We start from the raw sequence: 17,113 nt of genomic DNA, 5'->3' as shown, positions 1-17,113 counted from the left end.
TCAGTTTGTTATAAAATTAAAGCTTTGAAAAAAAAAATCTGTAAGCAATACTTTCTTATTAATAATGGTTCCAAGGGCTACTCTAGTGCCAAATTCCCACAGTCATAATGCAAAATTACGGGCCAATTAAAAACTACTGCAGGCGGAAGACTGTTCCCACTCGGGGCGGATAACTTGCTTCATTAAAACATCACAATCAAGGACTCGTGCTTCGGAAATGAGGTCAAATTTCAATGATCTTTCATGTTGGTTAAATTAAAAAAAAAAAAAATAGCAATTTAAAATCAGCAACATCACATAATATGATGTCATCAGCTGTGAATCTAGCATTGAATCTAAATGGTAAATCAATATTGTAAAAGCCAGCCCTGTTTGATCAGTCAAAAAGGAGTTTAACTATTGAAAGCAAACTGTAGAAGATGTTTTGCATTAAAAGACAAAACATGGAGACAATTGCTGTTGGTCACTCTCACAACTCATTAGAATAGTATTCGGACACAGCAGGCAGCTGTTTTGAGGACTTGCTGTACACTAGTGCATAGCATCATGCTGCAGGAAGATAAAACTAACAACTGCCCACTTAATAGAACAAGACTTAAAGACCTGACAGGTATTTCTCTTAGAAGCTGGTGGAGGCTAAATGATAGCTAAAAGGAGAGTAAACATTTGCCAGAAAACTACAACTTTTAATGAAATATTAATGTTGTTCCATATGCACTGGATTCATGGAAAAACACTTGCTAACACAATTAGTATAAATGCTTCAAAGAAAATAGGGAGTTATTTCTGTGATTTTACAGATTTTACAGTGTCTCCTAAAAGGAAAAATAAGTTAACCTTTAATGTCATCAAAGAATTTTATTCAAATTGTAAATAATTGGCCTAAATGTAAACAGTCTAGTGTAAAATGGGTAACAACGGTCTACAAAGAATCCACCAAATCCTTCTGCAATAGTAGCGAGCACCAGACCATCCACCATGAAGCCTTTTTTGGGTCCAATGTTCACAGCTGGTGGTGTTTGCTTCTATGTTTCTGGACTAGTGGGTTTTTTTTAAGCCATTAACTGGTAAATGGATAGAAGACTTTTTTCATATCATATACATATGAATCCCTGAATCTCTTGGGCATGCAGTTGCCTTCGGTTTCTTAAACTGGGTCCACGCAGGGGGTGATTCACAATGATGTGGTGACCAGAGACTACAGAAATTCAGTGATATTTGGTGACTTCAAATGATCACAGGTGAAAAACACAGAGGTCCCAAGATAAACTATGACGCAAGCAGTTGATGTGAGAGCACACATTAGTTTACACTGTTTACAAACACGACTGCTCTCCGCCTTCCCAAACCACATCTTTAAGTTTGTGGATGACACCACAGTGCTTGACCTCATCTCCACCAAGAGACGAGTCTGCTTATGGGAAAGAAGTGGATACATTGGCAGTCTGGCACTCTGACGACAACCTCTGTCTGAACATCAGCAGAACAAAAGAAAGAATTGCATATTTCCAGAGGTCAGGTCGCCTACATTAGCAGCAAGGATGTAGAGCATGCCACCTGTTTCAAGTTCTTCGGGCTGTCCTCAAACTCTAACATAGCCTTGGACATTGGAAAAGCCCAACAATATCTGTTTTACCTCAGGAAACCAATGACAGAAAAGACTGTTGGCCAATTTCTGCAATGGAGGGTGTGCTGACATACTGTGTGGCTTCCCGGTCCTCCAGCTGCACAAAGGCAGAACAGGAAACCATCCAGAGAATCATTAAAACTGCTGGAAAGACCACTGGGACAGAGCTGCCAGACATTACAACCATCTTCACCTCCCGCTGACTCTTCTCTCCCTGCCCATCACCTGTTCCAACTACTTTCATCAGGCAAAAGGTTCAGGTCCATTAAAGCAAGGACTTTTAAAATGACAAAGTTTTTACCCACAAGCAATCAGACTTTGTAGTAGCTGCTCGCCGCAACTCCCCCTCCCCCCTCGTATTACATTATATAACCTGAACTACTAGATCTTTTATTCACTGTTTGAACTGTGCTATTTATTTATTAGATTTTTGTGTTTTTTTTATTCCTATGGAGAATAAAAAAAACACAAAACATGCCGAATATTCTATCCGGCATGTTGTCTCATTTTTCATGTGCCAATAACAATAAAACTAACTTAACTGACATATTACAAGGTCATAAATACATTAAAGTGTTGCCCGGGCAACCAGAGTCTGAAAGAGATTGGTTGCCAATCAACTGTAAAGCGATATCCACATCCATCGCTCCACACATCCGATTTCAAAACACCAGATTCGCAATGGCCTAAATGCTCAGCTGGATACTTCAAGCCTGGACTTCTCTGTCCAGAAATGCTGGGTGGCACTACTGTGACTACATCACACTTTTACAGTCTATAATAATGTGTTAGCAAGATTAGAGACAAATTACCAACCTGAACTGTTTTGAACTTGGTGTCGTACTGAGGTATTAGTAGACCTTGTCTACCGGCCTTAGCAGAGAGAGTCACCCTTTGTGAGCGCCCATCGAGCTTTTTGACTTTCAAGAAGGGTGTCAATGCTGACTGCAAACTGCTAATTAGAATAATATGACTGACAAAAAATTAAATGTCTTCAGTCTGTCACAAATTAACCTCCCCATTCAAGTTCCCTCTGGGTAAAGACCAGAGACTTTACTGTGATACATTTCATTTAATCTGGGCTTATCTTTAAATACTGTGATCATCACAAATGCCACTTTTCTCAAGATAATACTCACTGATTTTTATGCCTTTTTTTTTTTACTTAAAAAAAAATAGACACTCAATTAAAGATTTGGCACGGTTCCAGGGTTACAAACCACAGCGACTTGATTAAAGTGTTGGTAAAACAGGCAACACTGAGCTTTTTTTTTATGTTTGTTTGTTTGCAAAACTAAATCCACTGAATGAATTAAAATAAAACTCGTTTTGTCATGGCTCAGTGAAAGTGGAGGTGCTGCTGCTCCTGTTATAGCCAGTGCTGAAGCCATGTGAGTGCAAATGTGTGTGTGTGTGTCACCAGGGAGAGGAAAAAGAAGAAAAAAAATCAGACAAACCCCTGGAGCAGCTGTTGTCCCCAGTGTGCACAATGTTTAGCACACATGCACACGCAGATACCTAGCATTTTATTTTGCTTGCTCTGACACTGTCCTTACTAACCTCACAGTTCTCAAACAGAAACACATGCACACATACTGTTGCTTGGTCTTTATTTACCAATAAGATCAGATGTGAAAAGTTTCAGTGGTCCTGAGGGTGGCTGGCTATCAGCTGACACGGTGCTTCATGGAAAAATTTGTGTCTGTGTGGGCTTAGGGGTCTTGGTCATCATTTAGTGTTGAAATTAGCGCTGTAACACCTCCAGATTGCTTCGTGAATAAACTCAAACCATCCCTCTCCACATCTGCTCTCAGCCCTAATCAGATCCGCACTCACCTCCTTTCACCTCATTAGAAATCTTCAAGGGACTCCCTTTAAATACATATTTCCATGGAGCGCCGCTACCTCTCTCTGTTACCTCAAACACGTCCGCCAGATGTCTTTTCCTGCAGTTTTAAATCGCTCTCTCTCCACCATCGTCTCATCCCTTGCTCCCTTTTAACCCTCGCCTTTCTGCCTCACCTCATGTTTCTGATTTTGGCCCCCACTCTTAATCCCTGGCTGTTTCCCTAGAGGGGTCAGACAGATGCACAGCGTTGTCTTTTACACACACAGACTCATTTCTGACCTCATTTCTCCAAAGAGGGCAGTTTAACAGTTGCTACGAACAGACAACAGCTGTACAGTGCAAACAGAGAAAAGCAGAATAAAAGGAAGACAAGGAAATGAAGCAGCTGATTTCTTAGAAGTTATTGCCATGCATTAAGGCTGAAATCTGTTTTCATTCTTCCTATCATGGAAAACCAGGAATAAAAGCAGCCACAACCATCACATTTGGCAGGCTGTGACAAGGGAATACAAGTTATTTTTGCTCCAGGGAATGTCCAGTTGTCAACATACATTCCAGCTAGTCATCATATTTTCTATGATTATAATACAGATACAACTGGCTGCTTTGATTGACAGCTGTGGCCACGCAGGCAGCTGTGCAGACAGCCAGGAGCTTACTGCTAGACCTCACCTCCACTAATTTGAGCCACAGAACTGGACATCTGTATCATTTTTGTGCTGTTTGTGCCTTATGGTGAATTTCTAATGCACCTATCTGAGATATGGTATAGTGAGCTGTGAAACCTGTGCTCCAGTTTTGGGAAATTAAATTCTAGCATTAGTCTGTTACTAGACAGCAATTAGCAGGTCGTATATTTGTGTGCTGCGATGACACAGGCTATGGATGTAGCTTGCAAATTAAGCTTGCTGTCATTAGCTGATATCTTAGCACTTCAACCTAGACCCACATATTTATTTCACTTATCCAATTCAAGGTTTTCACTGCGATTGACCAGGATGAACAAGATTAGAAATGATCCGCTGTAGTGAAGCCTAAAGAGGGGAAGAAGAAGAATCATCCAATTCAGGGAGGCTGCTGGCCTAAAGCCAGCTGTCACAGGGCGAGACACTTGGTACACCCTGGACAAGTTGCCATCTATTGCAGAGATATAGACAATCATCAACACTCTCATTGACCTACGGCCAATTTAGAATCACCAGTTAACCTAATGTCTTTGGACTGTGGGAGGAATCCAGAGGACCCAGAGAGAACCTGCAGAATCTCAGGAAGAACATGCAATCTCCACAGAGAGGCTCCAGCCAGCCAGTGCAACCCAGGACCTTCTCACAGTGAAGCAATGGTGCCAACTCCACCCTCTGGTCAAAATACCATAATGCCTGGTTCTTTAAAAACACAATGGCAACACCACAAACCAGTGGGTGAATACTGTGTGTTTAAAAACAAATCATGCAATGACAGATTTGCGGAGAAATTGACACAACTAAGTACACTTAGCACATCAATTAAAAATACTAGTACAAAAATCTGAGATACAGTTTCCCCTCCCTGTGCAAATAACACTACTCCAACAACACGTTCACAGAAATTCAGAAAGTAGTTGAACTTCTTTATTTTGTTCATAAAAATGTCACAATCTTAAGCAATGACCAACAGCTTTTCAGAAAGATAGTAACAATAGCAACAAAGTGCTCCTCGTTGTCTGTAAAGTCTGATAGAAGCCCGACAAAAGTTTTTTGTCAATTTCACCCAATTTCTCCCAGAATAAACTTTCACTTTGGTGCTCCAAATATTTTATCTTTGTCTTGTATTCACTGCTCTGCTCTATTTATATGTGAACCACAGATCAGTACAAAGTACAAGTATTTGTAACAATAATGAGAAATGTGCATTAAAATGCTCATGAACTCTATGTGTTAACATACAGGTAAAGCAGCTTTTTCAGGAAATTTGCAGACCTCAGAGATAGAAGCGAACAGTCATAAATTCACTGGAAGCGTCAAGACACTTAATTCATAATCTGGCATGAAAAAGAGTTTCTTTAATTTTTCTGTTATTTTTATGTTTTGCTGAGGTGTTTGTTCTGCATTGATTTTCACTTGTTTTCATAATCAACATAGAAACTAATCATATCTGGCCAGATTGGTTCTTGAAATGAACCTTCAGAGGGATTTTGTTTAGCTACTACTAGCTGGAGTGAAAAACGGCTTCAAAATGCATGCAGGTCTCAGTTGTGATCTCAAGGGAAATGCAAGAAAAACAAGACACTGCAACTGAAAAGCAATAAAATAAAAGGCAAAAAAAAAAAAAAAAAAAAAAAAAAAAAAAAATGTGAACTGTTCAAGAAAGCTGATCAATAAAGTAAGTGTATGCACTCCATGAAATGAATTTACTGTGAGGGTTCTATTTTCTGTTTGCTTCTCTTGAAATAAAAGTATTTAATGGTGTTTATTTATGAATTTAAATGAGCCTGAAACCTCCTTCGTCTTTCTTTTGACTGATCTCACTCAGACCCAGAAACAGGCTTCAATCATTTTTTAAGGCATGTGCCAGACTGAGACTGGGCAGGTGTTGGTGTGGGTGTTTTTGAAGTTTAACGTGATTGCAAGGAGAAAAAAAAAAGGCAAGGAGAAAGTATCTTAGCACGCCAAAAGCCAGGGGCAAGAATTAAATCCTCATTAGGATCTGGCAGCACTACCACTCACCTTGTGTGTTCGTGTGTGTATGTGTGTTTACATGGCACAAAATACAACCACACAGTAACGTCAAACACAATCGTCAAAGTGTTTTTCTATGCATATTAAAATCAAGCAGCACTTTATGAATAAGCAAAAAAACAAAAAAATATTTTCTGAATACAACTGATTTATATAAATCAAGTATGTGTCAAAGCATCATAGATACACAGTTACACACAACCACTTTAAAAGTACAGCCAGTGGTAACAGACATTACTGCATTTAGGTCAACAGTAAATCTTCCTTTTGTATATTTTACTCTGAAAAGTTTAAAGTTACACTATATGGACTAAAGTATTGAACCGCACGTCTAAATGTTTGAATTCAAGATGTTTCAGTCACATTGTGTATAACAGCGAGCACCCTAGCCATGCAGACTGCCTTTGCAAACATTTGTGAAAAAACGCGCTGTTCAACAAAAGCTCACTGAATTAGATGAAGGCCTGCAATATTTCTCGATTTCCTGGCATGGTTCAGGCTTTACAGGGTTAACATCAGCAGAAAAACTGCACACCGGGAGCTTCACCTCATGGGTTTTTAAGGATGAGCAGCTCCTGTGGGTGTAAAGTATAGCCGGCAGTCTACTTAAGTCCATATGGTGTATTTCTCTATGTGAACACTGAGAGCACTCTCATTTCTGTCCAAGCACAGTGACTTCCTATGGTGTCTCGGTGAATGCTTCTAACCTTCAATGAATTACAACTTGTAGAAACGAATTAAGCAAACAACATGTTTTGTGTGAGTTCCAGAGGTGCAGGTGGGCAGATTTCAGATGGAGCCAGAAATCGATCTCGTTTCCAGTCTTCATGCTAAGCTAAGCTGCCAACAGTTAGTCCAAAGAAGTATCTTCATCAAACTCTCAGCGAGGAAGCAAAATGTCAGTTCATTCCTTTCACTAAAGTGACACAAAGCAGCTTTTAAATCTAAATCACTATCACCTGCACAGATATAAACCCAGACTGCTGTAAACCGCAAACCCTTATTAACCATTTAAGCCATTCTTTTATATTAAACGCACATTCATACAACCCAGTCATTATTTAATATCATATCTAAATAAATAGCCAATCAGATTGTTGCTCGTAAAATAAACAATTTGACTGTTAATGAGGCACAGTGAGAAAGAAAACATTAATAAATAAAAACACAGACGACCCAAACATTTTTAAAAGAAACAAAACTGGCCTTCAACTAAAGCTAAAATTTCCCATTTCTCGCTTTTTGCACAAGTGCACATTTAATGCATTTATACTGGACAATCAAATGTACAGCTCAGGCTATTTGAACAACCAGCACAGGATTACCGACTGACTTGCAGACCCAGTCGACAGTTTGCGGGGTATTTTCTCTGATTTATTCTTATATATAATGATTAACTTATTTTCACTGTGATGAATGCTTGGGGCCCAGAAGCTCTAATTTACTACAGTGAAACTGTAGACACAACTGAGCGTGCACAGCTGACTTCACACGCAGAAGTAATCAACAGGGCAGACTGCACGGCGAGCTGTGCAAACATGTGATACATTCATATCTGATGACAGAGGAGGCGGCAGGGATAGGCTGGGTGGTTGGGGAGTGTTGTGACTTCAGCGAAGCCGAGTTAACCGAAGCTTCGGTACATGCTTGTAAAAGCTGATTAATAATTCATGATATAAGTCTAACACAGAGCATGCATCGCTGTTTGGAAGGAAACCCCTCGCACACCCACGCGTGTACCTCAGGTGGAAGCGGCCTCTATTATTAATATTCGCTTTCAAGGGTATGAAACTCTGTGATTAGCTTTGGCATTAACAGCATCTAAGTATGTGTGATGCCATTCGGGGAGATGCAATGACTTCCACTAACACAAACAAATATATTTAAGTAAAAACCTTCGAGTTAAAGAAATTGTTCAAATTGTCCACTGATTAAAGCTATACAGTCATTTTTAAGCTGCAGAAAGCTAAAGATGAAGATGATGTACTTTTGCTCTAGTGGCGGCTGTTCGGGGTGGATGTCAGCGCAAACCTGCTAAATATTTTAGGAATGTAAAAGTACTGGTTTCTTCCCCATATTCACTCAGCACGGTGGGTAGCAAGCAGCAGCAAAACTGCAACTGAAAACATAAAAAACTGTTCCAATACCTCCTGCTAAATGATTCTCCAAAAAGTGTCACTGCTTGCATAGAGCGACCCTTGTTACTCAGTGCAACGTTCATATTTTGATAGCGCAAAAGCTCATTTGGTGTGTGTCACGCTCTACTGTAAATTTAACTGGCTGCCACCTGGAGTAAAGCAATTAATACAAGGCTCACAGGCAAAATCTCCACCTCCATCGCTCCATCTTTCTCTTTCACTTCCCTTCTTTGCTAGTAACTAGAAGCTTTTAGCAGAAAACGCCACTCTTTAATAATTTGTACTCATGTGTCACTGTGCTGGCTTTGGGCACTTTTGGCACTTTTGGCTCTCAGATATTGCTGCTGATCTAAAAAGCAAACCGAAACACTTTAACAGAAATACACAAACCGGGCAGGACGAACTAAAAACAAGATATCAGCAAAATAATCAGCTGACAAGAAACAGATAGCAGCAGCCTGAAACAGCAAAAATGTGTTTGAGTTTTTCACGTGCACGGACGGATCCTTATGTAAAGGGCCGCTGACAGGGGGACATGCATAGTCCCCTCCTATATAGGAGCAAGTCACCCAGACTGTAAGAGCCACAAAATGACAACTAACCCTTTTGCTTTGCACCTCTTTGTGACCTTCACCTCTTTGTCACCGGTTTGGCTTTCTACTTCAGTTATCCTGCTCTCACACACACACGTGTACAAGAATCCTGAGGCTGAATTATAGAAAACACGCAGCATGCTTGTTCAACGTGGTTTAGTGGCAACAACCTGTTTGGCACCAATATTCTTCCTCCTCATTTTCTTCACCATCTCGAGATAAGCTTCAAGTTTTTAAAATGTGCACCTATACTGTGTGTGTGTCAGTGTTCTTGCTGAATAGTCTGTATTCCCACCACCACCATCACCACGTCAGAACAGTTGAAGTAATGCCTCAGGTCCCCAGTCCATGGCGGTCTGAGCCACAGCGAACACGGCTGCCCCGAGTGTCGCGGACAGCCCCCACACTGCCATCTTCACCATCCTGTTTCCCCTCCTCCACAGCTGGCCTCGGTCCCCGGGCAACGCAGCTTCCAGGCCTGCGTGTCAGGAGGTTGCGAGCACAGAATAAGGAGGAGCACAAAAAGACACAGGGGTCAAAAAGATTCATAATAGTGATGGCTGAAGCGAATGAGGTTTATGGTGGATTTCATAAAGGGTCAGAAAAACCAGAAGCAGAAATAAAAACACTCGGAGCTGAGACAAGAAGGAAGTGGAATATCACACTTCGCCAAGTTTAAATAGATCTTCATGACCACTGCTAAACAAGACAAGGTGCTCACTTTAATACTATAGTTACACTAGCTTATCTTCGTTACAAGTAGGGGCACCTAGCCCAAGTCTAAATGTAGTAATGTAACAATGATGGCTTTCCAAAAACTGCAATATTTAAGTTTCGTAAATGTTAGAAAGGAGCTGGTTCAGTCTTATGATTATTTTGGATGCTGTAGTTTGACTTTTTTTACTACCATTTTAAATATTAGGTTCACCCTTCAGCACTAACAAACAGACTACATCTTCTAAAAATGTCCATGGAGTTGAATCAACACAAATCAAAAAACACTTTAAGCGAAAATTGAATATTTTAAGCTTCGTGGAGGTTTCCTGCCAGGCTGCATTAAGAGCGCATTATTTAACATTTAAACACAGACCTCGTGTGTGGAATTTTAAACTTCTCAGTTTTGTTTCATTTTATAAAACTGTTGGGTGGTGGTGATGTTACAAGTATTTAACAGGTCGTAGATTTCTCTTTAAATTGACACGTATATAACATCCGCTGTGGGAATTCAATGTTCTGAGCGGCAAATTTAATAGAACAAAGGGAAAACAGCTTTTCTATACATTTACAGTACATCCAACCACAGCTAGAGGTGGTTGTATTAAAGAGTGATTAAACACCGACATGAAGTCAGTTTTTATTGCCACCTCTGGCTGAAAGTTTCAACTGTTTTGCATCTATAGTTACGCAGCACAATCCTATAACACTGCACCAAAATGGAAAGCCAGTGTTCGGTTGCTCTTTAATAAACAGACTGACTTCTGACTTTTTTTTTGGCTTTTCCATCACTCCCAGTGTGTCTATCCACAATTTTTGTTGAATCCTTTGTGGCTGCAATTTGATTCAATCACAGCAAATGTGGATTCTGCCATTAAAATCGCCAAATACTAAAGAAAGGTAACCCCCCAAGATTTCAAACACATGGTATATCTTTGATCAATGAAATTAGCTAAAATTGGACTTTGAGTTACAATAGTGTTGTAAAACCACCGTTTACAAGGTGAAGGACGATTTTTCATAGTTAATGAGAGGCAGAGAAGAAGAAGGTTCTATAGATCGGCCCTCTGTGTATCCGTTATGCATTTCATCTCACTTGTAATTGAATTTTGATGAAACTATGGGGAATTGTGTAAATAAGCTTTAATATTACTCTGCTTAGTCTGAGGGGAATGCTACAACATGTTTGTGATTGTGTGTTCATCTTATACAAGCTGCTAAAAACCTACGGGAATAATGCATCTTTTTGTTCTGTTCTGACATATTCAAATTTGCACTTGATTGGTCTGATGGGGGTGCTACAGTATTTGTTTACTTGTTATTGATTGGCCCAAAGGGGGGTGCAGAGATTGTGGGCGATGACATATTTGCTGTTGCCTTGTTTTGAAGAATTGTGTTTACATGGGGTGGGAAAAAAAAAAAATGTAACAAACTGAGGATCCAACATCCAACAAATTTTCTTCATACAGTTCAACAGTTGATATTATTATTATCATTATTATTATTATTATTATTATTATCATTAGCCAACTTCAAAGAATTTACTTTTACCATAACCATCTACATGTCTGTACTCTGTATGTGTGAAGACCTAATTCAGAGTCAGTAATAAGATTACAGAGGCTATTTTTACCGTGTCTGGAGGTGGTGGAGCCCTGGGCCTTTGTGAGACGCTGGAGAACAGAGTCCGGCCTCTGGTGGAGGGTGGAGAGCTGAAATGCCTGGAAGGTGCTGATGGACAGGCTAAAGAAAGCAGAGGAAGAGAGGGAAAGTAGAGGGAGACTTAGTCAGTGATGGAGAACAGAGGCAGGTCTAAGGTGAAGCATGGATAACTGGAATGATGTGAAAAGATGGACTGATGAATAAAGTGATGGATCAAGACAGGCGAGGAAGTGAGTGGTAGACAATTTCAGAGAACCGCTAACTCAATATCTCATGTGTACAGGAAGCTCACAGGGTAATGTATGGTGAGACATCAGTATCTTTCAGTGTGTCAGTCAAGGCCTTGTGTCACTTCATGCCCTAAACAATGACTGTATGAGCCACACTGAAGGACACTGACAGGCAGAAAGCGACTGATGGCTGAGGATACACAGTGAAAAGGAGACTGTTATCATGCCTCTAAGCCTACCCCCTAAAAAGTTTTAAAAAATTGAAAAATGGTCACACAGAACCCCTCTCTGTCTCTCTCACACACACACACGCACTAAATGTCCTGTGTGTGTTAGCAGCACCACCGAGCCAGTCACGATGTGCTTATAGAGCATCAACTCTCAGTCGGTGAAGGAATGACATTACATTACATGCTTTTTCTGCATTTATTAAATATTAAATTGAATTCTATTTTATTTACAAAGCATCAAATCACAACAACAGTTACTTCAAGGGGCTTTACCGTATTGTAAGGTAGAGACTAAAATAATACAGAGTTTAGATGGCCCCCTATGAACAAGCACTTGGCGACAGTGGGAAGGAAAAAGTCCCTTTACACAGGAAGAAACCTCCTGCAGAACCTGGCATAGGGAGGAGTGGCTTGAGGGGATAGTAATGCCCAATTAACAACTTTATTAAACTGGCGTGCCCTCACCTCTTGCGAGACTGCAGTGCTGCCCGCTTGGCTAGTAATGATGGAGGGTATTTCTCGAACAGGTCCTGTGCCCAGCCAATCAGAAGCTCGTATGGGAGATCCTGGGGGATACGAGAGAGGAGGTGGTGGACCATGGCCATGTCACACTCTGTCTGCTTCACCTCCTTTTCTCTGTGCAACACAATCTGAGGAGAAGAGGAGCAAAGGACCAGTTAAAACTTTTAACCCTAAAGCAGATCACTCTGGGTAACACTTGAATACTAGACTGCATATATAGTACATTAGCTTGTGTTGTTTGTGAGGCGCAGTAAGTGCACTGCAGACAGATAAGCAGATGAAGAGTTAAAGCCCCATGCTGTGCGTTGTACTCAGCCTGGGAGGAAACATGAACTACATTCTGCTTTGTTGTTTCACACACTTCAAACAGAGCTCTCCCTCTGCCCAGCCCCTCTAAACACACTCACACATACACACACACACACACACACAAAAACATCCTCAAGTGCAAACAAGAAGCCACTAATCAAAATGCACAGACTCTACAGTTAAATAACACAAAGGAACAAAAGGACTCGTGTACACTCTCGACATAACATACTTCAGCAGACAGAAACAATCCAGCTGGAAGTAACACGCATGTATGGGATGCAGCAGTTAGTGTGGAGGAGCAGATGAAAAAAGTCAAAATGTTTTCCCTTTGTAATCTGTTTCCGTGTCCTTCCTACTAAAGCTCTCACATCAGTCAGCTCTCTCTGCTCATTCTTTTTCCCTTTCCTCTTTAATCCCTCCCTCTGTACCCCTCTTTCTCATCTGCTCATTAGGAAGTATCTAATTAACTAGTCTGATGACTTCACAGTACTCTGCCTCACTCTGTGTGTGTGTGTGTGTGTGTGTGTGTGTGTGTGTGTGTGTGTGTGTGTGTGTGTGTGTGTGTGTGTGTGTGTGTGTGTGTGTGTGTGTGTGTGTGTGTATGGCAACATGTATTCTCGTGTTCTGGATTACTGACAAAACAACCTCATTGGCTCTTGCCCATACCGTAGCAGCGAGGTAGATGGGCATCAGGGGATGTGAGGCCAGGAAGAAGTCGTACAGTCTCAGGGTATGCTTGAACTCTGAGAGAACATGGCCGTACCATGTGATGAGCCAGGAAAGTGCAAAGATGGTTCCAACCTCCGCTCTACAAAGAAAAGGCACATTTCGTCATGTTACCTTATTTTAAAATTTCATTTGATTGATTTTTTTTGTAACCCTGTTTATACATATATCTACGTTCATATTTGCCCTGTTTGATCCTTTCTGAACTATTTTTTATTTATTTATTCTCGGACTCCTCTAGACTGGTTTTGTATCATTCACATTTCAAAATAATCCCCATTTATTTACACTGGGTCTTAGTGCAGCAGATGGGTGGGGCTGCTGTGCTCACACCCGTAGCCTGTGCCTAAGATGACCACATTAAAGATACTTTAATACAAATCCAAGAATGGAAACATTTCTGAAACCATAACAGTATATACTGTACAGTGTTGCCTCTGTACACCACCACAGCAGATTTTGATTAAAATAGCTAATATGTGATTAATGTTCACACTTTTAGCTTTAATTCAAGAAGTTTTACAGAAAAGTACTTCATCAACTATTTAGACATTGCAGACATTTTTATACATGGTTTTCCATTTTCAGAAACTCAAAAGCAACTGGAGAAACTAACATTTTACATATGGGGACCAAAAGAACATCACCAAATATCCCTGTACTGCTAGATCTTGACTTTATTCCACTTTCTCTGTCTTGAGAAACTCTTCAGTTGGTTTTGCAGTTTCCTTTGGACTCTGAAGGAGCATCCATATTTGGCTGAATCTGAGCAGAGAGTACAGCCCTGTACACTTCAGAATTTATCCCGCTACTTCTATCAGCAGTCACATCATCAATAAACACTAGTGACCTGGTTCCAATGGCATTCATACATGCCAATGTCATAACATTGCCTCCACATGTTTGACAGACGATGAGGTCTGCTTTGGATCATGGGTTGTTTCTTTCCTCCTCCATACTCTTCTCTTCCATAATTCTGATATGAGTTCATCTTGGTTTCCTTTTTTTTCAGAGCTCTTTTAGATGTTTTCTGGCAAAGTCTAATCTGGCCTTTCTGTTCTTAAGTGTAAGAAGTGGTTTGGACGTTTTGTAAGTCTTTGACAATGACACAACTACCTCCTTGAGAATGTTCTTGACTTGGTTAGATATTGTGAAGTTTTTTTTTTTTATTGTTTTTGTTTTTTAAACCAAGGAAAGAATTTGTAATCATCAAGTGTCTTATCTGGTCTTCCCCGCCTTTTGGTGTTGCTAACTTGGACCATGTTTTCCTTCTTTTTAAAAGATGGACTAGATTGTTTTCTTGGCCACTTCTTGAGTTTTGGAAGTCAGTGATATTCTATTATCACCCAAATTTCTATGAAATAACAAGACACATTTTAACTTTTCATTGCTTGGGAAGCCAAACCAAAGAAAATAAAAATCAAATGACCACAATAAAGATCAGACTTGTGTGTCTGACTCATGCCTTTAAGTCCCATTTTAAACATATGGTGAAATATGAAAAGAAAGAACATGCAATCACTCTTTCTTAATATATGACTGCCTGTTTTAAGTGATCCACTGACACAGGACATGTGGATCGAAACCAGAAAAAAAAAGCAATTTTTTCCCCGCTCATTGCCTTTAATACATATGTCATAATCCTAACATCCTGAACACTTGAGATATAAAATACAGAACTGAAGGAAAAGTATGTTTTCTTCAACCTCACATGTATCCTGCTACTGTGCCTCAAATAAAATAACAAATTAGAGGTTTCCGATCAATACTGGACAGGAAAACTGAGCGACAAAGAAGAATGCGTGCTAAATAATGGGACTGACAAATGGAAAGAAGCAGGGACTGATAGATAGAGGAAAGGAGCAAAGGGCAAAGATCATGTGCGATGGGTTGGGTAGGGATTGAAAATGAAGCAGGAGAGAAAGAAAAATAAAGGTGAGCAAAAGAACAAGTACAGAATAAAAGAGGCAGAGATAAGAAGACAGACAAGGAGAAGAGGAAGCGCACAGCAGAAAGGGTGGCTGAAACTTTGAAGTCGGGTGTTGTTTATCCTGCCGTCTTTCTCCAAGTGCAATGTCTTGTTTTTTGTGCTTTTTCTGTTTATGTCAGCATGTATGCGAGTAGACAGGTAGTTTACAAATATGGAAGTTGCCAGTACAGTATCAATTATGAACAGGCAACAAGACAGCAAAAAAAAAAAAAAACTGCATGCATCAAAAATACTTTAAAGGGTGATTCATTGATTTGCAAACATTCCCATCCCCAGTCCTACACACATTATCTGCAGCAGCTGGCTGTTTCTTGGCATCCTTTGTTTTGTGTTTTAACAAACTGCAAATTGTTCATATTCACTAGTGTCTCACAAACAAAGATAAAGGTGGTGTACACCTTGGCAGGACAGACAGTCTATTGTACCATTTGATACCTGAACTCCAACTGCTGATGCGTTTTCAGTAATATTTTAATTCAATTGCAAATACACTTAGCCGTTTCTCTCCCTGTAAGCATTACAGTTAAAAACCAACACTGTGGTGCCCTCTAGTGGTCACTACTTTTTGTACCTGATCATGAAGTCATGCAGTTCCAAATCAACCTGCTCCAAAATTGGCATCAGATAGTTTAAAATGTGTTTGGTGCTGTCCATGGTAGGATCCATGAAGTCCCTGCACAGAGAGAAGACTTGCAGAAGTTGGAAAAACATTTTAACTTTACATAAAAGTATGAGAATCAGCAGGAAATAAAATATCCAACCTGAGGTGATAATTAGACAGTGTGTCCAACAAGGCGATGGCCATTCGTTCCCCAACTACCAGCAGCAGAGTGACGGCCACATCATGGTAGCCTTGGTAGTAGTGCAGCTGAGTGTTTCGCTTCAAAACCTTCAGTATGATGTCGATGAGCTGCTCCTGAAGCACTGCTCTCTCCGTGGCTGGCATACCTGCAGAAGAGCAAATGAGCAGTGCATTTATATAATCCAAAAAAGTGATGCTAGAAAGGGTTTATTTTTGGATTATTAGAGTTCAGAATACAGAATCCAGTGTTTTCTATGGGCCTCATTCTGCTATATTGCAAGATTTTAAAGGGAAACGTCCCTGCTGTCTATGTAAACAACAGTAGTGCTCTTTAATTTAAAACAACAACACTCTCAGCTCAAAAATGTGGGAACTCCTCCTGTGAAGATTAAACTTGGTTTATAAATTACTCACAAGATAACTCCATGTTGCTTTAAGGTCAGGGTTACAGTTTGACAAATGGCACATTGAGCTATGCTGCTATCTTTAGAGATAACACACACACACACACACACACACACACACACACCTACCTTTCGGAAAACGCTTCATCGACCTCCTGACATCAAGGACTACTTGGTTGTAGTCTTTGTGGTTCTCCCTCACATCTCGACCTACAACAAAAGAAATGTTTCCCTTATTGTTGCTAGCATTTCTTGCACTACGAGCATTTAAATTTATGCAGTTCTTCCAACACTAACCAGACATTAAATTAAATGTATACTAACCAGGTTTATGTGGTAGATCATAGATGTTTATGTTCAGTAGTTTGGGCCATACTTTTCTCCTTAGCTCATCAGTGAGCAGTCCTCCTTTACTGACTGCTGCTCTCCTCAAGGTCTCAATGTCCACTGGATCACTGTACATTCAAAAGCCAAAATTAGAAAATTTTCATATTACTTAAAGTCTGCTCATAGTATCTAAAATTTGTACCTTTGTACCAGTTAGAAACTCCTAGCTGTGATTTAAACTAACAAAACAGCTAATGCCTTTTTTGTAGC

General features: G+C 40.1%; 1 protein-coding gene across 2 annotated transcripts in view; it reads right to left on the bottom strand.

Moving 5' to 3' along the window:
• Positions 1-5,070: 5,070 nt before the first annotated feature.
• Positions 5,071-17,113, bottom strand: part of zgc:63863 (uncharacterized protein LOC393372 homolog) — a 15,043-nt gene continuing 3,000 nt past the window's right edge. For both annotated transcript variants that reach the window (XM_031742814.2, XM_031742831.2), the window contains 8 exons: positions 16,841-16,971; positions 16,646-16,726; positions 16,072-16,258; positions 15,882-15,983; positions 13,261-13,402; positions 12,226-12,410; positions 11,272-11,381; positions 5,071-9,402 (listed from right to left, as the gene is read on the bottom strand). In XM_031742814.2, the coding sequence (XP_031598674.1) occupies positions 9,236-9,402; positions 11,272-11,381; positions 12,226-12,410; positions 13,261-13,402; positions 15,882-15,983; positions 16,072-16,258; positions 16,646-16,726; positions 16,841-16,971 (1,105 nt within the window). In that variant the 3' untranslated portion in view covers positions 5,071-9,235. The remainder of the gene's footprint in view (positions 9,403-11,271; positions 11,382-12,225; positions 12,411-13,260; positions 13,403-15,881; positions 15,984-16,071; positions 16,259-16,645; positions 16,727-16,840; positions 16,972-17,113) is intronic.

Source organism: Oreochromis aureus, linkage group 22 (genome assembly GCF_013358895.1).
Source record: "Oreochromis aureus strain Israel breed Guangdong linkage group 22, ZZ_aureus, whole genome shotgun sequence".
Classification (NCBI taxonomy): domain Eukaryota; kingdom Metazoa; phylum Chordata; class Actinopteri; order Cichliformes; family Cichlidae; genus Oreochromis; species Oreochromis aureus.
Note: the sequence above shows the minus strand (reverse complement) of the source record. Positions and strands in the feature narration are given on the sequence as shown.